Raw genomic sequence first — 26,453 nt, forward strand, 5'->3', positions numbered from 1 at the left:
GCTTTCTTTCAAGGTTTTTAATATCTCAGAATTTTTATCTAATTTGCCATTTTCATATTTTTAAAGGTCCCCAGGTGCATCCAATTTTTCAACTTTACCAAAGATCTCTCCATCTCTATCAAATAATTATAACAACATGAACAACAGAAAGTAAGCAATATATCTTACAAATTTTAATTGAATCACCCCAGTGTGACATAAACAAATTTCCATGTTACCTAGCTTAAGGATTTTGATTTGTTTTGTCAGTATTTTGATAAATAATTGTTAATGATGGCTATTTTGTAGAATAGATGTTGTCAAACTTGATAGTAGAAAACAAAACTCAGTTCAAGATGACTGGTAACTCTTAGTATTCATACGGTAAAGCCAACATGGAGTGTTGTAAGAAAATATACAACGACTGTATTTTTGGTATGCTAAATACATTGAGATAATGTCTGATTTTACATGGGCAACAAAAAAGTATAACCTACTTCTCCTGATTTATTGATTCTAAGGTGGTATAGCATTGTATATGATAGTACACGTAGGTTGAAGACCACAACAGCTGAGTTGTTTTAGCTACGATAATTGTCATCATAGTGATTATAGCCACTGATTAACTAAGTATTAGCAACATAACATCCATGTCTTAGTGGTAGGAGATATGAGAGAGATCGGTCTGGTTGATGTGCTTGAGCATTACCGCGAGCAGAGGCTCAGCAAAAGACGCTTCTCACTTTTAAGAGCTTTATCCTTTAGATGGCAACTTAGAAGTTTTGTAAAATTGCAGTAAGACTTTAGAAGAAGAGCTTCTGTATTCCACTGACCAACTTTATGTGCAGTCTTTTGATATGTGATGCAGCTGTAAAAGCTGGTGAAAATAGAAGAACACGGAGTTCTTTGACTTTAACAGAGTACTAGGTTGAGTACCTTTGAAACACTTGAAGCCATAAAGGACCCATCTGTAATGCAAACTGGGGGAAAATTAAAGAGCCTTACTCTTACTATTCACTCAAATATTTTTTCCAAACATTAAGATGTTAAATATTAAAAAGGTCATACAAGTATTAAATATCTTATACGATATCTTCCAGTTAAATACTGCATTTATCATAAGTGATTTTTCATAAGGGGTGAAGTGTCACTTGTGCTTCTACCAATTGTGAGTAGCCCCAACTCTCACTGTTAAACAGTTGAAATCTATGTGTTTAACTGCAGTCTATTGTACTCCGTGTGTGAATGTGTAGTAAATAAGTATTTTTATCTATTGTTGTATGAAAAATTACTTGTCTAGAGCTGAGCCTCTAGCTGAGAACTAATCTCTCCTTCCCCCATTGCTTCTGCAAAAGAGAGTTGTAATGCCAAAAGCAAAGCTTAGCAGACCGTTTCCATTGAGCACCCATTTTAAGTAGTCAGCAAGATTTTTTTTATTTGTTTTTTTTTCTTCCTATCTTTAATGCTGGCATCTCTCTAATGATGCTGTAGTAATTTATGGTTTCTTCTGAAGCCAATACAGAAGCTTTTTGGAACTTAGGATACAATTTTCGGCTGTTTTTTGTTGTCGTGTTTGTTTTTTTTTTAAATTTGAGGATTTTCAACAAATACTTGTTTAGAAGGAAGTGAAATAAAATTCAGATTTGTTAAGGAATCGATCATTTGAGGTGCCTTTATTATAACTTAAAGGTTTCTAAATCAGAAAGTAGGTGTATGTTTCTGTTATGAAACACCAGCCTTTTTTCTCTTGTAACCTAAAGGACAGTAGATATGGATGTTATATAAAGCAGATACTCAGTGCAGAAACATGTTTTTCCTTATAATGCAATAACCCAATTATGGATTTTTAAAAATATTCTAAAAAAAATCACAAATTTACAGTGTGGTAAAATATATAATACAGTAAAATGTGTAGTAGCACTTCTGTCAGAATACACATTCGAGGCTAACTAGGTCAATAATAGGGAAGTCATACCATTAGTATGCCATGTACTTGAAAGCATGTGCTGTTGCACTATGAATTTTTGGCTGTAAGAAGTAAATATATTTGATTGTATTTCATAATTCTGGGTAGAGATCAGTTTCCTCTTAGTTTCCTCTCTTCTACTAAATATCTCCTCCTCTAAGAAAGAACTTTTCCATTAATTTGTGCTATTTTCTTTTCATTGCTTTTTTATTTAACTACTTATGTTAGCTTAGACTGAAAATTATTTTCATGTTTCTGCTTTACTATATCTCACATTGCATATTATCGTCGGTGCAATAGTGTGATTACACATCTGTGGCTCTCCAGGATCCATTGGCATATGGAGATATGGGAGTGAGATGCTGTGACTTTAAGGAAATACCAGCATTTGTTTTGAAGATAACTTTAGCTGACTAAGCTGATTTGTGAGACAGAGAAAGCAAATGAAAGGTTATGTGTAGCAATAGGTATGAGTGATAGTGGTTTGCAGGCCTGTTACTCTGGTAGTAAAGAACTTCTTCCTAATGTCTAATCTAGGTCTACTCTCTTTACTTTGAAGCCAGTACTTTTAGTCCTATCACTATATACCATGCCCTTTACTAATGACTGCTATTAACCTTCTATTTTTTGACCAGTCTTAAAGGAATGAAGAGTCACAGTGTAGTTCAAACAAAATTTTTCTTCTAGAAAAAGTGAAGGTTGCAGACTGATAAAGCTAAGAGAATTCCCCTGCACACAGTGTGTGTTATATTTTTTTCTGATGCATTTTGATGAAATATCACAAAAGCTTCTGCACAAATGTGGTATTTAACTCAAAAAAAAAAAAAAAAAAAAAAAAAAAAAAAAAGATTTGCTGGGTTTCTAGTATCTATAGTTCATTGATGGCCATTATGGTTGTCAATCTAATTAATAAATGAGGTAGTATCGTTATTTCGCTAATTGAAGAAATATTTGTTCTGCTTCTTCCATGAATCTCTAAGATGTTCTTCTGCAGACCAGTACAGAGGATGAAATAGAGGTGACTTTTACGAAAGAAATAGCAGTAGTTATTACCTCTCCTAACAAATCGCTGAAGATCTATTTTCAGTGAAGAAGCTATGGAAAATTAAAAAGGAGAATGAAAACCTCATGCTCTTTGATCTGTTTATTACCCCTGCATCTCCTGAACTTCCCATAGAGATCTCTTGTCTATTAACCACGTGAAAAATGTACTTTTTGAATCACATGAGGCAAGCAATAGGAAGCAAGCAAAGATGAAAGTATCTGCTTACTCTGTGTACCCTGTATGTGTGCAACCTGGGAGATGCACATTCCTCTTGCAGCAAGGACCAGATTGTGGTAGGAGTACTGAGGCTGCCAGCTTAAGGGCACTGGGGCTGATAACAATAGTTGGGCTGCAGTTGCAAAGGGAGATAGAAGGTAACTTTCCCTGGATGAACTTGGGTCTAATGATGGGAAAGAGTTGACCACAGAAACGTACTTGAAAGGAATGGAGCCTCTGGAGGTTGAAAAATACATTCTGTAAACTAGAATGAAGGACAGAAAGTAATCTTAAACTGAACAGGCAGAATGAGCTTTACAGGGATTTTTACTTGCATGGTGCATTAGCACAGTGCCATTTAGCCAGTTTTGGGGCAAGCCAGAGGGCAGGAAAATATGTAAGCATGGGAAAAGAAATATGGACACATGTTTAGGAAAGTCGTTTACTAAATTAAAGTGCACAGATGTAGAAGTTCGGCAGCAGTTGCTGTAAGGGACAGTGGAGCTCAGATATGTGAGGCCATCGAAATATGCAGAAAATCTCTTCTGTTTTTCAATAAGTCTTGTTATTAAAACCAAGCACCTCTTATCTGTTGAGAAGTGAGTACTTGTGCACTGTGGAGGCAATTCAAATTCAGTTGGATATAAAGAGTGTTACACTCTTAAAAAGGGTTGGGTACTGTTGCATCCTCAGGCTTTTAAAATCATGAACCTCAGTTATATTCCAGATTTGATCATTTGCACTGCATATTTTTCTTAATCTTTCTTAATATTTGACTTTCACATTTTTGTTCAAGCATCTTCTAATGTGAATAATGCTCAGTGACTGCAGAAATCCTCTTGAAGTTCAGCCAAAGCTATCATGCAGGTTTAATAATGGTCAATGCCAGAACTAAAGATTTTAGGCATTCTGTTTTGTTGGCCTTTAAAAGAATTTATATACATATATATTGCAGAGTATCCTCTTAAAAGATTCTTCTGCTTTCTAGTGTCCTCTGTTATGCTTTCTTCACTGTTTTGCTCGTTCTTTAATATTTTATGTTTTGCATGTCTTCGTCCTGAAGCAAATTGCTTTAAATCTTAGTAATTTACCTATTTCGGTCCTCTCCAGTTTCACCGAATAGATGCAACGTAACGACTGATAGCGAAGTTGTTACAAGGCATTCTGCGCGTTCTTTTACCTCTCAAGGCTTTTCTGCATTTGCATGCTGGATTGTGCTGTCCTAGCAGGGAAGCTATAAATAGAATGTGTGATGCAGTGAGGCAGCTATGCCACGGTGGCCTTGGAAATCTCAGCTCTCACCTGTAACTCTGCATTCCCGTTCCCGCTGCCCTCGCTGTTGCAGTAGCAGGATGCAAGAGGGCATAAATGATTGATTGCTGCTGGTGGTGTCTAAAGTCTGAGTGTGTTAAATTTGATGGAGCAGTGAAGAAAAGAGTAAGCTGTGAGGCTGCTCCAGTCAGAAAGGGGTAGGGATGTAATAATTGCAGTCATTGCGGCATGTTAGATTCCGGTTGTTTGCAGAGGTGACTTTTAAACTGAATTTAATGTTAATACCAACGTTGAGTAATGGTTTAAATCTTTTGCACAGAGTTTGCTTTAAAGTTTTTAATCATTTATGCTTACAAAGTACTTGTATGTGTGGAAGTACTGCAGAGCACGTTTGCATTGTGAAAGATGTTCTGTTTTTGTTTTTGTTTTTACAGTGTGAAAAATTCAAATTATTGTCTCCCATCATATACCGCTTATAAGAATTACGATTATACAGAGCCAGGAAGACATAATGAACAGCCAGGCCTGTGTGGCCTGAGTAACTTGGGGAATACGTGTTTCATGAATTCAGCAATTCAGGTATGTACTTGAGAATAAAATTAGCTTGTGTAATCATTTAGAAAATAATATTTTGTTATATTTTGCCGTATTTTTTTTAGAAACTAGCATTGAGACTCCAGTAAGGAGCAGAATAGGGTTAATACTTTGAAATTATGTATCTGTGTTGGTATACTGGGAAAACTGATTTACATGGCTGCATTCCTTGCTTCCCTTGTTTCTTGCACTGGGAATAGTGATCAATGTCAGAAGGAGACTGAACCATTCTAGATGAATTAAATCTTAAGTGGGATTTATTATTTCATAATGATTGCTATGCAGGCAGGTTACAAAAAATACTTTTTCATTTTGAGATATACTTGGGTACAGACTGTAATGCTAGAGTAAAAAAATAGATGGCCAGTGTATTACTGGGCCTTTATTTATATCCAATCATCATATCTGTTCAAAGCACAGGCTACTATGCAAGGAGCCATTGAACATATTTTCCCAAGATCCTTTCCCTTAGAATAGCTGCTCTTTCATGAATGAAATACAGTAATATAGAGTCTAGGTTCTTTACTGTGATTGTAGTGGAAATACTAGTATACCTGTATTCTTAACAAGACCAAAAACCAATGTAGACATTTTACTTCTAAGTGGAAGCTTCAGCGGGATAGTCATAGAATCATAGAATGGTTTTAGTTGGAAGGGTCTTTAAAGCTCTCTGAGTTCCAACTCCCTGCCATGGACAGGAACACCTTCCACAAGGTCAGGCTGCACAGGGCCCCATCCAACCTGGCCTAGATGAACTGGGTCTGTTGAGCCTTGAGAAAAGAAGACTGAGAGGGGACCTGATCCAGGTCTATAAATATCTGAGGTGTCGGGGGCAAAGTAGCAAGGCCAGACTCTTTTCAGCAGTGTGTGGAGACAGGACAAGGGGAAATGGCCAGAAACTGGAGCATAGGAAGTTCTGCATGAATGTGTGCAAGAACTTCTTTACGGTGAGGGTGACGGAGCACTGGAACAGGCTGCCCAGGGAGGTGGTGGAGTCTCCTTCTCTGGAGATATTTAAGACCCGCCTGGACGCCTACCTGTGCGACCTGGTGTGGGGAACCTGCTTTGGCAGGGGGGTTGGACTCAATCTCTGGAGGTCCCTTCCAACCCCTGTGAATTCTGTGATCCACAGCTTCTCTGGGCAACCTGTTCCAGTGCCTCACCACTCTCACAGTGAAAAGTTACTTCTTTAATCTAAGCCTACCCTCATTTCATTTAAAACCATTTACCTCCTTGTCATATTACTACACTCCCTGATAAAGAATCTCTCCTTATCTTTACTGTAGACCTGTAGATGCAGGAAGGTCTCTTATGAGGTCTCCCAGGAGCATTCTATTCTCTGAACTAAATACGTTAGTGTTTGGAAGGACCCAGTAGTTTAATTTATTTATTTTCAGAAGTAGTAGTATTCTAGATATACATAACTTACTATCCCTTCTTTGTATATAGACTCAGGGAATAATTGGGGGTAGGAAGGACATTAAGAGGGATTGTGGGTCCAGCTTTTTGCTTTTGTCTATACCATAATCCTGTCACTGTGTACTTCTGAGAAGTCTGGCTCCACATTCTTTGTAGCCTCCTGTTGGGCAGCTGCAGTCAGCAATGAGCTTTTTGCCACTTACTGTCTTTGTCAAAATGAACAGACGCTCACAGCTCTCAGCCTTCCCGTGTATGTAGTTCTGAAGTCCACCTGACCATCTTGGAGGCAATCCATACTTTCTTGCACTGGGAAGGTCTAAAAAGGACAGTACTCCTGTAACAGTCTCTGCAGTGCCAAATAAAGATGAGGACCTGTTTCCCTTTGCCTCTGGCTACTGTTACTAATACAGTCCAGCATGCAATTGTGCACCTTTGCCACAAGGGTGCACTGCTGACTCATCTGCTTTTACAGAGAAAAGCACCTCTGGATCATATTATGCAAAACTGTTTTCTGTCCAGTTAACCCCCAGTCTGTAGTGGTACACATGGTTGATAAGGCTGATGTATTCATCTCTCAAAGATACTTAAAAATTAGTCGAATAGTGAGGGAAGTAATGAATGATTTTTTTTAGCATGCTGCAAGAAAGATGGCTAAACTGAAGGTGGGAGGATTTGAATCATCCGTTCTGAATCAACTTCATCAGTGTTCTACAATGCTTCTACAATGAAATGACCAGCCCAGTAGATGAGGAGACGGCAGTGAATATTGTATTCCTGGACTTATGTAAGCCCTTTCACAGTGTACCCCATGAGGTCCTTGTGGAGAAGCTCTTGATGTATGAGCTTGATGGGCAGACGATAAGGTGAATGAAAAACTGGCTGAACAGCTGAGCTCAGCCGATGTTATGATCAGTGGCACAGAATCTAGTTGGAGGCCAGTAACAGGCAGAATACCCCAGAGGTTAATATTGGGTCCAGTTCAGTTTAACATCTTCATCAATTATCTGAATGATGGGACAGGGTGCACTCTTAGCAAGTTTGCAAATGACACAGGACAGGAGGGAGTGATGGATAAACCAGTGGGTCATGCTGCCATCCAGAGGGACCTCAGCAGTCTGGAGAAATAGGCTGACAAGAATCACATGAAATTCAACAAGAAGTACAAAGTCCAACACATGAGGAGGTGAGAAACTCCAGAAATTAGTACTTGCTGGAGGTCACCCATCTAGAGAACAGAAAAGGACCTACAGATTCTGGTAGACATGGAGTGGAACATGAGTCAGCGATGTGTATTTTCTGCTAAGAAAGCTAACAGTATTCTTGGCTGCATTAGGTAAAACAAGGAGCAGGTAGGAGGACATAAACCTTCCCTTCTACCCAGTGCTGATGAGGCTGTAACCTCTCTTGGTTACTGAATTGCATCGTAACACTGCTGTCCAAAAAATATTTTTTTATTTATTTTTTTGTGGGCCAGAATCACTTTTAAAAATCAGAGGAAGAGAATATCTGTAGTAAAAACAGTTGGTTTTTTTTTAATAAAACTACACTGATTAAAAACCGGAATAATTTTGATTACTGATTCAAAACTTTGTTAAACAAATAAGCTTGCATTTGCATATATGTAGATTTTAAAACTTTCAGAAAAGAATGATTAGCATTTAGTGTCTTATATAGCTTATATCACTCTTAATTAGTATCCCACTGTATTAACTGGATTTTGAATTCTTTACAAGGAATTATGGAGTATCTTCCGGTTCCTTCTACTATATCTCTCCAGGAAAGGATTGTGGAGAACTCAATGTAATCCTAAAAATCAATGAAAATTGTTTTTAGTGAAAATTAAATTATTGTACACTGCAAGGTCTGCTCTATTCTCCTTCTTGCCACCTCTTCACTTCTGCATTTTTTCCAATTGCATTTGATTATTCGTGCTAAAGGTACTTGGTTCTTGCTTAGAAACGTGAAATGCTGATGACCCTACCAGTCTGAACGCATTTGTCCATAGAATCATAGAATCACAAGGTTGGAAAGGACCTACAAGATCATCCAATCCAACCATCCTCCCTTTCCCATACCCACAGAAAACCACTAAACCATATCTTGTAGATCCTCATCCAGAAGCCTCTTGAACACTGTGAGGGATGGTGACTCCACCACCTCCCTGGGCAGCCATTCCAGTGCCTGACCACTCTCTGAGAGAAAAAGTTCCTTCATTAGATCTTGGAAGCAAAAAAGGGGTGGGCACAGATAAGGTATGGAAACCAGGGAATTCTGCTTAGAAATGTTGTAGTCTTTGACCTGGATGATTGAGTGCACTCTCAGCAGGTTTGAGGTTGATAGAAAACTGGGAGGAGAGGTTGACTGACAAGTTTGCCATTCAGGGGGCCTCCAGAGGCTGGAGAAATTGGCAGATAAAAGCCTTGTCAAATTGAGAAAAGAAAATGCAAGTCATGCACTTTGGGAGAAGTAATCCCAGGTATCAGTACTGTGGGGTAAGAATGGAGGGTGACTAGCTGGGAAGCAGCTTGGCAGAGAAGCACGCAGGGTCCTGGCAAACAAAAAGCTGATCATGAGTCAGCAGTGCGCACTTGTGGCAAAGAAGACCGAGCAGTCTCCAGGGCTGTATTTGGAAAAACACTGCCCGTACGTTGAGAGAGGTGAGCCTTACCCTATTCTTGACACTTTATCCTGGTGAGGCATACCTAGAGTGCAGGGTTAGGTGCTGGGCTACCCAGTACAGGGAGGAAATGGAAATACTGGAGCAAGTCCGGTGAAAGGCAACAAAGATAATTAAGGAACCGAAGCATCAGACCTGCGAGGACAGAGCAGGGACTGTTTTGCTTGGAGAAATAGGTGCCCGGGGGTACCTTACCAGCATGTAGAAATACCTCGAACAAGAGAATAAAGATGCAGAGCCAAACTAAGTGGTACCCACTGAGAGGATGAAACACCATTAGTACAAGTTGAAACACAGGAATTCCATTTAAATATATATTTTTTAATTTACTATGTGTTTTATCAAACACTGTAACAGATTGCTCAGTATTGCTGTGGAGTCTCAATTCTTAAAGTTGCATGAAAACTGGTTACACACATTCCCAAGCAACCTGATATAGCTGATCCTTCTTTGAGCCAACAGCTGGACTGGGCAATCTCCGGAGGTGCTTTCCAACCTCAGCTATTTTATGACTCAGTATTTTGCTTTGTTTACTTATTCCAGTTTATATTCTTAAGGTGTTTTCCTTTGCTAGAAGGTCAACACAGAGTTATTTATCAGGATAAATCTGTCTTCCTCAAACAAAAATTTGCTGTAGGATTTGAAGTACTGAAATAATTTCCAGTTAGGTTCATAATATGTTGCCCTGCTAGGCAATACAGTTTTTATTTTACAAGTTCAGTATAGTTTTCCAACCTGTAAGTAAAGTTTGGCTTACCCCTTCAATCCTATGGGTGATTATTGTAAAGAGACCTTTGTTTATTCTAGTAGAGTCTTTCAGTGTTATAAAGCTCAAGACAAGTGTGGAACAGGTGAATGAGATTCTGTTACCGGAAATGGTTGCAGGCAGAATAAGAGTGAGACCAAGAAGTTTGAGATGCCATCGTGTTTCTTTCAAGTGCTTGTATCTTATCATTACTTTCTTATTGAAGAGGGAATAATTCAAGAACTACTTCATATTTTGATTGCGTTGGAATTTTTGCATAGGCTTTTCAAATGCTTTTGAAGGCATGTTCCATGTTTTAAACTTTAATTTACTTCAGTGCAAACACCTAAGGCTTGATTTTTATTATTAGAGAATAGAATCACTAAGGTTGGATAAGACCACCTGGATCATCTAGTCCAACCATCCCCCTACCACCAGTATTTCCCCACTGAACCATGTCCCTTAGTAGTACTTCTCTTGTAGATCTTAGTATTCAATAAAACAGGAAAGATGAAAGGGAGCTTGTAGGCTTTATGAAAACATTTTGTTGTAAATGCTTGAACCCATGCCAACCAAAAGAAAAAAGTGTATTTGGCAACTTAAGTGTTTTATTCACATTCATTCATGCACATGACTATGATGTAAGCTGAAAAAATAAGGGAAATTTGACCTTTCTGAAGCATTGCTGTGCTGCCACCTGTGGATCTTTCCTAAGTACTGCTTTGCCATTTTGAGGGGCTAATAATCTTTTGCTGTGAAAACCTGGGAATTCGTAAAGTTTTCATTTTGTGATTCAAAAATAGAAGAAAGTGTTTTTTTTTTTAATAAAAACACTTTCATTTGTGGTTGGTTTTTTTTTACCACTTCCATTTTCATGGGTTGTTTTTTTTTTTTTTGCTTGTCTGTTTTGCCACTGGTGTGATTGTATATACGTTTGAATAGTGGTTGGTTGAGAACTCTGAAATGCAGGATAGCAGGAATTTTCTTTCCTCAGGAAGCTGATGAACACTCTTCCAGTTGTTAGCTGTGGCACTGCTTTTATCCAGAGCATAATGATTTTCACCAAAACCTGAAATGAGTGGGTTGTTAGTGGTCTGTTTCAGTTGCCAGAGGCCTACAAAGTTTTGGGTTAAGGAGGAGTTTATTAACTGAACTGATTTTCTCAACACATCTGATACTAAGAACTTCAGACAAAAATGATTCTTCTCTAACTGAGGTCTCTGTTTTAGTCAATGTAATCTTGGTTTCATATGAGGCACCTGAAATAGGGAATTTTAATGTATTTTTTGTAAAATTGTTATTATGTAGGACAGTTCAAGAACCATAGGATCTGTATGAATACCCAATGTTTAGCTTAACTTCATGATCAGTGTCTCCTCATTTCCACAATTTACTGGCATAATAGGTAATTTGCTTTGAAGTTTCATTACTGCTCCTATATAATATCCCCAGTGAGATGTGAATTAATACTTCCTGATTACCCTAGGGTCATAGGATAATTTGGTGCAACCTCTAGCCTGAAGGAAGGTCGGATTTGAGATCAGACAAGATCACACAGGGTTCTACCCAGTCTCACAAACCTTCCAAAAAGGGTGGCTGGACACAACCTCTCCGGGCATCTGGCTCCACTGTGTTCTGTCCTTATGGTGGAAACTTTTTACCTCATCTCCTTAACCCCTCCTCTTTTCACCTTATGCCCATTGTTTCTTGTCTTCCCACTACGCACCACTGTTGGGAGCCTGGTTCCATCTTCCCATTTACCTCCTTGTAGGAAAGCTGCTGTTGGGTCCCCCTGAAATAGTCTCTTGTCCAGAAGAGAACACGTCCTGATACTTGGGCCTCTCCTCAGAAGAGGAGGAATGCTCTGACCCCTCTTTCTTCATATTGGTGTTTGTTTGTTTGTTTGTTTTAATCCAGTTAAACAATCAGAGTTCTTGGATCTGTAAAGTTTTCCTATATTTAATATATGTGGATTTACAGAAAGATAACTTGATTATTTTTCACCTTGTATGAAAGTTTCATAGGATGGCAGGTAGAATCAGTAAGATTATAGTACTCCAATGAAGCTACAACACTGGTATATATATAAGGCACTAAAAAGAATCTTTATTTATTATTCATTTTATTGTGCGTCTTAATGCCTCCCACACTGTACCAGTTAAAGCTATTCATTTTAAACATTGAACTGTATATGTGTGTGTACAGATGATTAGTTCTCCTTTCTGACTCAGTAGTTTTGAATTCCTTTGGGCTGCATGTGCTCATCAACAGTGCATACATCAGTAATGCAGTTGATGCACAAAGTGTTGTTTTGTTGTTTAGATTTCTTGGAGATTAAGCTCTTATAACACTCCTTATGTAAGCAGTTGTTACCCACAGATTGTTCTGGTACAGAAAAAATATATATTTTTTTCCTTATGTAAAGGAATTAGGATGTAATGTGGAACTGTAAATATTAACTTTTGTCACGTTGAAGGCTAATACTTCTCTGTTTTGTTATACCTGTAATTGGTGGTTAGTCTTGAAGTTTCTGTGTTGCATTTTTTTTCAGTGATTGTGGAGCTCAACTACTGATTGGGGTCCAGAGACCGAGCACTTCTCTTTACAGAATTTTGTTTTAGATTTAATCTGTTCGTAAAGTTTTCTGTAGTTTGACCATATTTGTGTAGCCTTTATGTTGTTCTTCATTCACTGCTGTACATACTAGTTTACTTATTTCTGTGTTAATAAAACACTCTAAAAACTTAGGTCAAGCAGAGTGACATTGCTGTCTAGTAGATTGCCTTGGTTGGAATATTATTTTTTTATTATTATTTTTACTTCTCTTATTGATTCTTTCCATAAGGCTTCCTTGATACCTACATTATTTTATATCGTAAGGAGAAAATTCTTTCTAATTGGATTCTGGATTCTTGCTTTTTTTTTTCCTTTGCTGTTAATCAAGACCTGAAATAGGTTTCTTTCATCAACCTTTTAAAGAAGCAAACATGTTTGCAAGTATTTTGCTCTGTCAGTTATGTTGAGAAGTTTATGCATCAGTGGAGATGTGACAAATCGTATTAGTTTTTTTAACAGTTAGAGATTGTAGAAAAGATGGCTGCTCTGTATCTCAGAAATGACCACATTCAGACAGATACTTGTTCCAGTTCTACCATCAGTGTAGTCATAAGTAGGAACGTAGAAATAGTTATAAACAAAAAGGGAGATGCTCTGTCATAATCTTCACATCATACAAACACAGATATAAATGAGTAGTCTGAAAAAGTGACAAAACTAATTTATAAGGTGAAGAATGGAAAAAGATAAGTTTACTTTTTGGTGAAACATGCACTGTCAGCTCATTAAGTATATAGAAAAAAGTGCTATTTTTGCATTGTTTAGCTCCTTGTTCCAGATATTCCTCACACTAACCTGGTCAGCTGAACTGATTTGAACTCTAGAGTAGTCCAGGCCAGAAGAAAAGTGAGGAGGAAAAAATAGTTTTTTGACAGGTTAGTGAGATAAATGTTTATTATGAAATCAGATGAACATCTGAACCAGCAGAGAAGGAACAAAACTTTTTTTATGTCAGCAGCATCACATTCAGTTTTACATTAAGGATAGTGTTATTTGTAGTTAATTGAGCATGGTTTGCACTGAACTGTTTCCAGGTATCTGATGTAACTTGGAAGTCCATCCATTCATTTGGATTGATACTAAATATGATCTGTTGAAACTGACCACTTCTGTATGGATTTAGGAGACCAAATTGTCAAACTCTTAGCTGCGAGAATCAGTTCAAAGCTGACAACGCAGATCTTAGGTGGAAGGTGGTGCTTTGGGATGGAAGTAAGAACTCTTCGCTGTATGGCAAGAGAAAAATGAGTTTTTGTCAGCAGTCAGTGTCCAAAAGGGCTTGTAATATTAGGTAGGGTTTTGGGTTTTTTTGTAGTGTTTACAGCTCATGAAAGCTTGAGATGAGGAGGGAAAGAAAGGAAGGAGTGTAATATGGGCATCAAACTCAGCTCTTTGGCATATGACTGCTTTTCTCATTGAAGAATTCCACCAGTATAACGGTAGAGACAACAGCAGAGTAACCAGTTTTGCCCCACATAATGAAATTGTGATTCTTCCAGTCTCCATTGCTGCATCTTACACAGTAGCATAAGCAAAGCCAGAATATTTCTTCCCTTTTTCTTTTATTTTTGCAGAGGGACAGGTGAGACTGTCAGCATGTCTAATCTTTTTAGAGACCTCAGTAGAATAAAGAATGCAAAAAACATTAAAATATGTAATGATAAATCTTTCTTATATCTTATATGCTGAGCAATGGAATTGAGATAATTTCTAAGCGATGGAGATTTTGTTTCAAAGGATTGTCAGGAGTAGCACACAAATTCAAAGTGGTTTCCTGAAATTGTAAATGATACTTCAGTGATTACTTCCTGCTATCTGTAAGTGCTGACAGAAAAGAGAAACACATACCGAGAATAAATGATGATCTTAGTCTAAATGAAGGCCCTTGCTTTCCTTGAGCTACTTTCAGCACCGAACAGCTACACAAAATTTAAAAGAAAGGAAAGGCTGCACTAATTCCCATCCAGAATCCTGTAAGCACAGTTTACTGTCTTCAACAGCATTCACTAGCAGATGCATAGAAAGAGAAGGAATGGGGCAAATATTACCACCTTCTCTTCCTCCCCACACCTGCCAAAAAAATCTGTTTTCACCTATTTCCAGCTCACTTTTTTTTTTTTTCTGAATGCAGTGTACTTATTTTAGTAAGCTCCACTGTCTGTTCTCATTATTTGACCGTCTCTCTTGAGGGCCTTTTACATTCTGTGCATGTATAACAACTTTCAGCAAGGAGTTTTGTTATGCTGCTGTTCATTTATGAACAACCACCTTTTCTCTTTTTAGAAATGGTGTTGTTGCACTGTGGTTCAAGGAACATAATCCATATGTGACATGTAATGATAGCTGTGGCCATTCCAGGCTTAAAAATATTTCTGGAAAAGACCTATTTTCTTCCTTGCTGGAACTAGGCATTACAGTTTAATGTACTTTTTAAGGCTACTTCAGCAAAGTTTTAAGTTTCCCTTATTTCATTGTATTTTGTTCAGAAATAATTCAAATCATCCTTCTAAAAATTCTGTTTACAGTGTCTGAGCAACACGCCTCCCCTTACAGAATATTTTCTTAATGATAAATACCAAGAAGAGTTGAATTTTGACAATCCTTTGGGAATGCGCGGTGAAATTGCAAAATCTTATGCAGAGCTCATCAAGCAAATGTGGTCAGGAAAATACAGTTATGTTACCCCAAGAGCATTTAAGGTGAGTATGAAACTTAACCTGAATGTTTGTTGTCAGTTCTCGTTTTGTTGTTTCAGAATTCAAAACCTACAGGAATAGGCAAAAATAAGAATCTGAACTCATATCATCAGTATACAATCCGTTCATTTATTTAAATGTGTAACTTTTAACTGAATTTTGACTTCCTGTCACCACTGAAAAGCTTATCTTTCATAACTCTGTAAGTATTTTTCTTTTCAGCTTTCTTCTGTATAACAAATATGATGCTGGACTTATTTCTGTTTTTCTTTTTAGACACAAGTGGGACGATTTGCACCACAATTTTCTGGTTATCAGCAACAAGATTGTCAAGAGCTGCTGGCTTTTCTCTTGGATGGCTTACATGAGGATTTGAATCGAATTAGGAAAAAGCCTTATATTCAATTAAAAGATGCGGATGGAAGACCAGACAAGGTGGTCTTTTCTTTTTTTTTTTATGTTGGGCATCTTGCTTTTAGTCAAAGCTATAAATTGAGATCTTATTCAAGTTCTACTATACGTTTCTGTTTCATCTGAAGAGAAGCAGGGGACTGGGTCTTAAGGCTTGAAATCCTTTTTGTTCCATTCAATGCTGAGTTCAGTTAAAAAAGCAATTTCTGTTCTCTTATTCTTTTATTTTATGTCTGTAGTATGCGGTGTCCTGTCTCTAGTAACCTTACTTCAGGGAACTTCCTCTGGCATTGAACCACAACTGTGTTGATCAGTTCTCTTGTAGTAAGAGTTACTGCAGGTGGAATTTTTTTGTCCTTTTGTCCTAACCCAAACCACCTGAAATTTTTTCACCCAGAACTAAAAAGATTTCTGTCATGGGGAAAAGCATTTAAACTGTGATCATACAATCATAGAACTACCCAGGTTGGAAAAGACCTTGAAGACCAGCAAGTCCAACCACAGCCTAACCAGTACCCTAACTCTAAAAACCCTCCACTAAATCATATCCCTGACCGCCATATCCAAACGGCTCTTAAACACAACCAGGGATGGCGATTCAACCACCTCCCTGGGGAGCCTATTCCAGTACCTAAATACCCTTTCTATAAAGAAGTTCTTCCTAATATCCTACCTAAACTTGATCCTGGTGGATTAATTGCCAGGTCTCTTGGAGTAAGGTTTCAGTGGCTGGGTGGTAACTGAGAATATTCTATCAAGTACTGTTTGTAATAATTCTCTACTCATGCTTTACTGCTTTATTATAACCAAGACTTTACTTTAATTTCAGGTAGTTGCTGAAGAAGCCTGGGAAAACCATTTAAAAAGAAATGATTCCATCATTGTAGATATATTTCATGGCCTTTTTAAATCCACTCTTGTCTGTCCTGAATGTGCTAAGATTTCTGTAACCTTTGATCCATTTTGTTATTTGACACTTCCATTACCCATGAAAAAAGAACGCACTTTGGAAGTTTTTTTAGTCAGAATGGATCCACTTGCAAAGCCTATGCAGGTAAGCCTTTTAGTTTAATCTATGAAATTCCTGATTTGTGGAGCATAGAAAACAATCCTCAGTTCTTTTATGTTGTTACAATTGAGAAGTTCAATAAGCAAATTTATCAAGCTTTAGTTTTTCTGATTTTTGAAGTGCCACTTAGAATGTCTTAGGAAGACTAAAAACATGTCCTTCATTTCTGTTAGTTTCAAGGGTGATATTAGTGATTGTTTTATGGCTGTGTTAATAAGACTTCTTAATCTTTAACATATGTGTTTTTATCTCTTTTACATTGTAATGGATTTTTATTGTGATGGATTTGTATGATTTTTTTTAAATACATGTATATCTAATCCAGACGTAGTTCTTCAGTTTCTTAGCCTCCGAAGACAAGGATAAGAGGATTGGTGATAAATGATGCAAAAAAGGCCTAAATGGTATTAGGTTGTACTGAATTCTTATTTGCTGTCTTAATAGTCCAAATCTGCTTTGACTTAATAGTCAAAAATTTCAGATGTGATTTATTTGTAAAGATAACATCTTTTGCCTAATTTATTAGGAAGTGCAGTATTGAAACCATAGAAGTGGCATAAAAAATGTACATAGGTTATGATAGTATTAAAATGATAAAATGATTCTAGCAATACCTTCAGGTATAAGAGAGAAAAAGAGAAATAAATAAGACATAGTTAGGCAGACTTGTAAAAATGATTTAGAACCTGAAATTGAAATGAAATACATTTCAGGAGCATTCTTGAAGTCAATAAGTTAGGGAAGTCAGAAGTAAAGGAAAATGTGTGAACTACTGGGAGATGAGCCCAGTTAGTTATGAGAACAGGTTCTATCTTATAAAGGAGAGAATCAAATTAGAGTTTGGATGTTTCCTGACTGGATATGCAGAAGAGATGCACAATATTCGAAGATGACCCTTTTGTGATATGAGATGATAGTGCAAGAATGTATAGAGATTTGAAAGAGCATGAGTTGGGGTGTACTTTTGTGAGCCTATCTACTTGTACAGGAGATACCAAAGGCATGCTGTATATGACAATTAATTACAAAATTACAATGCCTTATTTCTTATGCATATTTCTAGGTAATCTTGTCTTTATTATGCAAATAACTCTTAGCTGTTTGGAGCTTCATTACTAACTGCCAGTGTACTGCACTAAGACAACACAGGTTTTCTCTGACTGTTAATTATGAGGTTCTGCCTTTGCAGATGAAATTGTAGCAATGGCTTATGGCTGAAAGTACCAAAGGAAAAAGCTGTTAGCACAATAGCAATTAATTTAACAATACCCNTATTTTGAGATGTTCAGACAAGAACTGGTGGAAGAATTCCAGAAGTTTTGTTTGTGTGTGAGGTTATGAAGCTTAGGCCAAAGATTTTTATAGAACAAGTTAAAATAAAGAATTCCAATAGTACTTTATAAAACAATTTGTATTCCAAGTTTAAGAATCTAGTCAATAGCGTGCATAATATTTAGATGCCTAAATAAGTAGGTGCTGTTGGGATGTAAGTGAAAGTTATTGGTGCTGTTAGTTGACTTATGAAGAATGTAAAACTTAAAAAGCAGCATGTTCCAGGATGGAAAAAAAGTATGAAGTATGCTGAACAAATTCAGGTTTTTATTTGTTTTTTGTTCACATGCATCATTCATCTATAAAGAATTAAAGTGATTTTTATTTTTATTTTATTTTTAGTACAAAGTAGTAGTTCCAAAAATTGGAAATATATTGGATCTTTGCACAGCATTGTCGGCTCTGTCAGGTGTTGCTGCAGATAAGGTGAGAGTCATTTCTTATATGAAGCACAACATTTAACACCTCAACATTTGTTAACCTGATTGAATCATACATGTTCCATTTTCTTTTAGATGATTGTTACCGATATATACAATCACAGGTTCCACAGGATATTTGCCATGGATGAAAATCTGAGTAGTATTATGGAACGTGATGACATTTATGTGTAAGTGCAGATAACGTGCTTCTTGGCTACTTTCAATTTTTGTTATTAGCATAAGATAAAAACCTAAGCATAAAGTAAAGAGAGGTCGGGTTGGGTTTTTTGTTTACTTTTCCTTTATAGCTTTTTAAATGACAATTTTCTGTTCTTTCCTATTTCTTATTTTTTTTTTAGATTTGAAATCGCTATCAATAGAACAGAGGATACGGAACAAGTTATAATTCCTGTTTGTTTAAGGGAAAAGTGCAGGCACACCAGCTACAGCCATAGTGGTTCCTCGCTGTTTGGTCAACCTTTTCTCATAGCAGTGCCTAGAAACAACACTGAAGATAAACTGTATAACCTGCTGCTGCTAAGAATGTGGTAAGGTTATTGTTTAAAAAAAATGCTAATAGTTATAGTGGGTGGGTACTTATTTTTACATTCACTGCTAACGACTGGAGTAGATTTCAGTGATTAGTTTAAAATTGAATATATTTAGAAGAAAGCAAATAAATTTTAGCCCTTTGAAATCTGAATTTGTGAGGCTTTTGACTTGATCTTGTTGTTGTTGTTGTTGTTATCGTGATCTTATCCAAAACTTGAGAAATCTTTGGAGTGTCAACCCCTATTCACCTGAGTAAGGAAGTAACTCTCCAGTATCTTAGCTGTTAGGTCTTAGTAAAACAGAAATGTTTTGCCAGTTATTCTGTTGTGGTTACACCCCCTGTAGCTACTAAACAATTTCTATGCTAATTTATGTTGTAAAACTACAGTTTTACAAACAAGACTGGACTAACTATCGTTATGTAGAAAAAAAGTCTTATAGCCTCCAATTGAAATTTATGTTTTATTTTCTGTTGATGTAACTTTCCATCTAAGTGAACCTATATTTTTAATGCAAGAAATATATGGTTAATGAACAGTTGGAAGTGTTTTCTGGTCAAATATAAACTAATATCAAGAATCAAGCAGTAGAAAATCAAATAACTCTGTCACAAGCAGAAGATCACAGTCAAGCAGAATTTTAGATTTGCCTATAGCAATAGATGTCAGGCATTAGACTTATTTATTTTGTGTAAGTCAGAAAGGCTTGCAGGAATAGAGTACACTTAGAGGATTTGTAAACTTTTAATTCTCAGATATGAACAATGTAAGTTTTAGAAAAAAATCAATGGATTCTAAGTGTTGTTTTCATTTGTTATGTTTAGCCGATATGTAAAAACATGCACTGAAACTGATGACAGTGAAGGATCCCTACGGTGCTGTAAGGAACATGGTATCAATGGTAATGGCCCAAATGGAATTCATGAAGAGGGCTCTCCAAGTAAGACTGGAATGTCTAAATTTGTTCAGTATTCTGTGTTCAGTTTGAAACTGATTTTAATTCTGTATTGTCCATTCTACCTCATATCTCACTGCTCAATTGTTTAGGTGAAATGGAAACAGATGAACAGGATGATGAATCCAGCCAGGATCAGGAGCTTCCTTCAGAGAATGAAAACAGCCAATCAGAAGACTCAGTTGGAGGTGACAACGACTCTGAAAATGGATTATGTACTGAGGATACTTGCAAAGGTCAACCACTCACGGGACACAAAAAGCGATTGTTTACATTCCAGTTCAATAACTTAGGCAATACTGACATAAATTACATCAAAGATGATACCAGGCATATTAGATTTGATGACAGGCAACCTAGGCTTGATGGTAAGTCACGGGGAACAGGTTGGGCAATGTTTGATTGTGATATCCTTTTCTCACTCTGCTTCCATGGAATTTTATTCCCTCTGTATGCTACTTGATAATCTTTTTTTTTTTTTTTTTTTTTTTCCCAAAAAGTGAATTCTATGTAGGTAGATGTTATTGTAATTAATTCTTGGAAATGCAGAAACTGTGTGTACCTCGATTTTTTAATTCATTTGGCTGTTTACCCAAGGTTGATACAATTTGATGTAAAACTAGAAATAATAGTAAGAGAACACATGTTTTTAATCTTAGAAAGATCTTTCCTTGCTTTGGATTGGGATCCTGAGTTGAAGAAGAGATACTTTGATGATAGTGCAGCAGAGGTAAGTTTTTCATGTTGCTGCCCTTCCCAGCAATAATAAAATTTATGTGTGAAAATAGAACTTTCTGTGGCACGGAGATAGTAAAACTGTTCAAAAGCAGCAGCTAGGGTATCCTTATTCCACATTACTGACAGAAAACATGTTGCCATAAGCAAACATCATTTACATGTGTAAGTCAGTGGCAAATACAAGGCTAAATAGTTTAGTAATAAATCTGAAGCTGTGATACAACTTTTGCTTGAATGGTTTCTTATCAGTTTTTCCATATATAGGAGCTATGTAGTTACTGTTTATAGAAAGGCGACATCACTAAAATCAGTTTTGTTTCATTTGTTCTCTTAACTCAAGAAATACTTCTCTTTAGGATTTTGAAAAACATGAAAGTGTGGAATATAAGCCTCCCAAAAAACCTTTTGTGAAATTAAAAGATTGCATTGAGCTGTTCACAACAAAGGAAAAACTAGGTGCTGAAGACCCATGGTAAGGACAAGATGTCAAAATTATTCCATTCAGTGGTGTGTTTCTCAAAATGTATTCAAAAACAAATGTAAATATTTTCAGAGATACCTCATTGGGTGGTTTTTTTTTAATGGTCTTTTGAATCTTTCCATGTGTTAAACTTCAAGTGTGGTTATATTGTAAAAGTACTTTTTGTATCGGTTGATCGTACAGCTAGAAGTTGTTACTGCATGCGGAAGGTTGTGTTTGTATGGGAGATGAATTGTGTGCTCAGAATTAGGAGGAAGGCTGAAATTCTTAAGATGCTGTAGTCTGTGAGATGTGATCCATGGTGAATTTATAAATAATGTGCCAAATCCAGTATGGTGAGTTAAATATTCTTTTCTGAGATGGAAAATAAGTATATCGCTAGATAGAGGTTTTCTAATGCAAATATACATAACTATAAACAGGAATGTGCTTATGCAGATTTGTGGAATGGGAGATGTCTGTAATCGGTGGAACCTTTCAAATTTGTATACCAAACGTATGCCATTCATTTTTATAGCGGTTTGTTTTTCTTCCAAATTCTGCATTAGGGATGATACTGGAATGTTCACAGTTATAGGAGGCTTCTGTAAGGTCGTCCTCCGGGATTTGTCTTAAAGTTCTCCTCAAACACTTGAATCTGAGACTTCAGTTTGAAGACAGGTTCTGCCACTTTTTCTTTTGTGGATACTTAAAGCTTTGTAGACTTCCAAACTTTCACAACCAAAAGATTGTCCTTTATTTTGGCAGGAGAGGAGGCTGACTTAAAACTTCTTGTTTTTTTTCAAGTTGGGTAGATTATGCAACGCTGGACAGACTTAATTTGAGATGCCATACAGCTCAAGTGCAGTGAAATGCTTCTATTTTTGTAGCATATTTTAAACAGAATGTTGAACACACACACACACACACACACACACACAAAAAAAATACTCCTGCTGAGCTCAAGAAGTTTCTTCGTGATACATTTGACAAGAAGTCAATCATTGCATCATTTCTTGATATTCCAGGTCTTCCCAGGTCTCATCATCACTAATCCAGCACAGGTCTTGGCCTTTTTGGCACTTGCAGAATAAAACTGACAGAATAGATGTAGAGTTTTTGCAGATGCCAGTAATCACTGCTGTGTGAATTTAGCAGTCAGTGGGATGAGATGGGAAATGGATGGATTTGGAAACTGGAACTTATGCTGCACGTTATTTACAGGCTTTCTTGTACTCAGTTTTCCTGATATTTAGTCTTTACAAAATGTGCGGAAGCAGTAAGAAAAGACTACAGAGATTTCTATAGGTGAAGAGAGGGAGGGAGCTGCTCCTGATGTGTTTAAAAATACTGTTGAACTTCACTGTTAATGTGCTTCCAGTAGCACCTTATGTTTTAAACTAGAAGATATATCAGTGGCACTTGTAATAGAAGATGAAATGTGTGTGTAAACTTCTGCTAATTCAGTTCTTGCCTTGCTATTGGCTTTCCCTATGGCGGTGTGTTTTAACGTATGTACAGGCTGCATATGCAATTGGTATTTTTATTTCTTTCAGGTATTGTCCAAACTGTAAAGAACATCAGCAAGCTACCAAAAAGTTTGACTTGTGGTCACTTCCCCCAGTGCTGGTAGTGCATCTAAAACGCTTCTCATACAGCAGATACTGGAGGGACAAGTTGGACACATTGGTTGGCTTCCCTATAAAGTAAGAAACCAAAGTATTTTGGCGCTAGAAGCGTAATGCATGACTGGGGCATGTGTTTAATCCAACAATTAAGTAGAGTGGTTTTATTCTTGGCTTCTGTGCTTGGATCTATTAAATACAGATGCCAATGTTTTTATAAGTCATGAGTATGAACACCTCAAAAAAACACGCAAAGAAGTAGGTCAGTATTAAAGAAGTCATCTGTCCAGTGATTTTGAGCAAATTTAGTGGTTCCTTTTGTGGAAGAGGAGTAGTGTCAGTGTGGTGTAGCATGTGTTTGTTTTGGGGAAGATGTAGAGGGCTCAAAGACGATTATGGTGTGAAATGGTTTACAAATATGTTAACGTGTAATTCTTTTTGTTTGCTTGTGTTTTTTAACAGTGATTTGGACATGTCAGAGTTCCTTATTAATCCAAATGCAGGGCCGTGCCGCTACAACTTGATTGCTGTCTCCAATCACTATGGAGGAATGGGAGGAGGGCACTGTAAGTTATTTCAAATATCATCATTTTTCCTGTCAACTTCCTATATTTACTTTCATTAGTGATCACTTTCAATCAGTGGCATTTTGTAATGGTTGAGGGATTGGGTTTTTTTGCTTCTTTCACAAGAGCTTCAATAGAACAATCTATATGAAATGAGAGTTCCAAGGATAATTGCAGGTTCTTTTTTATTCCTAGTTCCAGATATTGTGAATAAATTAGTAGAAGAGTTCCATAGGGGCTACTGTTCTCTGACAACTTATTTTGTCTTAATTGTTTGTATTTTTATACACTGTAGATCTCCTTGAAAGCAGAGAGAAAAATGAAGAAGCAGTTAAGGGTTTTTTATTTCAAATACTCTTTCTATATTCTCTTTCTTTAGAGGGGGAATGTTACTGGTGGTGGTGTTTTAAAAAATGAAGAAGTGTGATTGTTGTAACAGGTTTTTAGTAGGTAAATTGTTTTGCCGTAACGGTAGCAACCGATTTGTAATGAACTTAAGAAGGTACGAAGATTGCCCTTCTCTGCCCTAGATACCGCTTTCGCAAAGAATAAAGATGATGGCAAATGGTACTACTTTGATGACAGCAGCGTGTCAATTGCATGCGAGGATCAAATAGTGGCAAGTACCCTTTGCTTTCCTAAAACTGAGACTGTTGGCTATGCTGTCCTGAGGGGGTTCAAATGAAGAGTGAATCCTGAACCCGGCAGTAAATTTGCACAAAGTAGTTTGTCTCGTTTTAAAGGACTGAACTAAACAAAAGTATTTTTCTCCAACATTCTGGAATAATTTATATGAAAGCTTTTGATCTCTATGTAATTTTGCCTTATAGATTTGTAATTGATTTTAAATGTTTTGCCTGGAGTCTCATCATCGTCTTGCGCTCTTTTCCAGTCCAAAGCAGCGTATGTGCTCTTCTACCAGAGACAGGATACAATCAGTGGAACTGGCTTTTTTCCTCTCGACCGGGAAACTAAACAAGGTGCTTCAGCTGCCACAGGCATCCCACTAGAAAGCGATGAAGACAGCAATGAAAACGATAATGATATAGAAAATGAAAATTGTATGCACACTAACTAATGGAAGTACTAGAAGCCATAAAAGAGACTTTCCTACAGGGGATACCTATAGAAAGAGTGAAATTGCCCACCAAATTAAAAAAAGAGAAAAAGAATAAAAATCTGAGATGGGGAATTTCAGATAACAGAATGTAAATCTTTATTACGTTTTAACATGTGCAGTACTTGAAGTGAAACAATAAAATCTTTAACAGAAATTGTCTCTAATGCATTTACAGTCTTGTATTCACAAGCTATATATAGGAAATCACAAATAAACCCCTTTTAAGTTTTCTGCTGCTGTTCTGATGGATTATGTTTTCTTTGGTTTTGGATGTGAGTTAATAACGAAAATGTTAAATCTGTGGACTTCTGACATTTATTTTCTTAGTACTGCAAGAATACTACTGCCAAGTCTAGTTTCTGGATGAATATATTCATGTCCCTTAGGCTGTCACACGGACTATAAGTAAAAATGTCATAAACATAAGCAGTAGTTTCAAAACGTCAAATTTCTATGTTTCTCCCTGAAGGAAAAAAAAAAAATAAATACCTTTTTAAATTTGATCATGATAGAAGAAATAGCTTGAAAAGGTGTTTTAACCTTTTGTGATATAGTTGCGCATCCAGAATATTATGTTCACCTTACTGCTGCTGTGGAACAGGTTCTGGATGTCATGCTGCATTAACAAAGTTTTTCAATTAAATGTAAGTATCCTTTGTTGCTTGTTGGAATCTACTCTGCAAACATAATTCCTGTTATCTTGCTTATAAGACATGCATAATTTTAATCTGATGTCAGTCCAAAATTTACAATTGTGCTGTAAGTTCTCTCTCCCCAGTTTTCATAGTTTGACAGCTTGCAAACTACTCTGTAATAGGGTCAGAGTTAATAGTATTCTGTATCCATAGTAATGACTGTGTATCGGGCTTAGATGAGAATTTCTCGATATAACCTACCTTTAAATCATCGATGAACAAATTGGTTTTAAAGGCGGGCCTGTTAATTTCCTTTGTGTGTTCCTGTTGGAATTCACCATAGCCTTACAGTTCTGAAAAGGTAACTCATTGTAAGAGAATTGGCGTTTTGCATGTTCAAGTCAGAACCTGTACAGTATATAAGGCATATAAAAACTTTGAATTGGGTTTCAGTTAATTGTGTTCAGGGGGTCCGGGATGCCAAAATAAGCGTGACGATTTGAAACAGTCTCTAATTTGCTGCTTTCCCTTCGATCCAGATGGAAGAATGTATTGTCAGTTTGTATACAATACTGCCTTTGAGAGGAACCCTTGATTGCGGGGGCACATTTCACATATCTGCTACCTGGAGAATTGCTTTGTGTCCCACTGTTCAAACAGATCATTAAAAATAAAGATAAAAGCAAAAAGTAAATGATGTTCTTCACTTGAACTAATCAAATACAATAGGTTATAAATTGTGTATTGTAAATAAAAGTTCACTCTGTGAGTGCACATTTTGGTAAATTATTTATTTATGTTAGCATTAAAAAAGTTTAAAAGAAACAAAATTGCATTTGACCAGGATCTAAATGAGGTATGTCGGACATGGCTTTGCTTTATACCTTGATATTAAACTGGTGTTTCATCCTGGTATTTTAAAGCTGCTTTGAGGTTTTTTTTTTGTTTTGTTTTTGTTTTTTTTTTAAATGTAAACTAACCTCCTGCATGACAGAGGTTAAAATTTTGTCTGCACTTGAGTTCACTTGGGTTTACATTTGAAATGCGCATGTTTATTTATACAGATTTCAATAAAGCTATTCAAGGCCTTATTCAGTCTTTCAGTTTCTTACACATTCTTTAACCGCAGCCTTTGCGTGGTGAGCAGTCTTTATCTATCATCCATTTTAAAACTGGTCACGAGGTTACCAACATGGGCTGAGATTTATGGCGTTTCCAGGAGATAACACGGATGTGTAGGACGGGTTCTCTTCTGTCCTTGTCTGGCTCTGATGCGTTTGTGAGGCAACAGCAAAAACAGAACTTTTATGTGATTAAAAACTTCAGAAGGAAAGCTTATAAGTA

General features: G+C 36.7%; 1 protein-coding gene across 4 annotated transcripts in view; it reads left to right on the top strand.

Annotated features, from left to right (window-relative positions):
* Positions 1 to 26,200, top strand: part of USP15 (ubiquitin specific peptidase 15) — a 64,905-nt gene extending 38,705 nt beyond the window's left edge. For 2 of the 4 annotated variants that reach the window (XM_015855303.2, XM_032443293.1), the window contains 16 exons: positions 67 to 150; positions 4,913 to 5,057; positions 15,055 to 15,228; positions 15,502 to 15,660; positions 16,466 to 16,690; positions 18,380 to 18,463; positions 18,553 to 18,647; positions 18,819 to 19,007; positions 19,835 to 19,950; positions 20,058 to 20,333; positions 20,625 to 20,695; positions 21,060 to 21,175; positions 22,720 to 22,869; positions 23,251 to 23,354; positions 23,885 to 23,973; positions 24,247 to 26,200. In XM_015855303.2, coding sequence (XP_015710789.1) covers positions 67 to 150; positions 4,913 to 5,057; positions 15,055 to 15,228; positions 15,502 to 15,660; positions 16,466 to 16,690; positions 18,380 to 18,463; positions 18,553 to 18,647; positions 18,819 to 19,007; positions 19,835 to 19,950; positions 20,058 to 20,333; positions 20,625 to 20,695; positions 21,060 to 21,175; positions 22,720 to 22,869; positions 23,251 to 23,354; positions 23,885 to 23,973; positions 24,247 to 24,432 — 2,263 coding nt within the window. In that variant the 3' untranslated portion in view covers positions 24,433 to 26,200. Of the gene's footprint in view, positions 1 to 66; positions 151 to 4,912; positions 5,058 to 15,054; positions 15,229 to 15,501; positions 15,661 to 16,465; positions 16,691 to 18,379; positions 18,464 to 18,552; positions 18,648 to 18,818; positions 19,008 to 19,834; positions 19,951 to 20,057; positions 20,334 to 20,624; positions 20,696 to 21,043; positions 21,176 to 22,719; positions 22,870 to 23,250; positions 23,355 to 23,884; positions 23,974 to 24,246 lie in introns of those variants that run through there. The other 2 variants (XM_015855314.2, XR_001553444.2) reach the window with 2 other exon arrangements.
* The last annotated feature ends 253 nt before the right edge of the window (positions 26,201 to 26,453 follow it).

This window comes from Coturnix japonica, chromosome 1, assembly GCF_001577835.2.
Source record: "Coturnix japonica isolate 7356 chromosome 1, Coturnix japonica 2.1, whole genome shotgun sequence".
NCBI classification, from domain to species: Eukaryota; Metazoa; Chordata; class Aves; order Galliformes; family Phasianidae; genus Coturnix; species Coturnix japonica.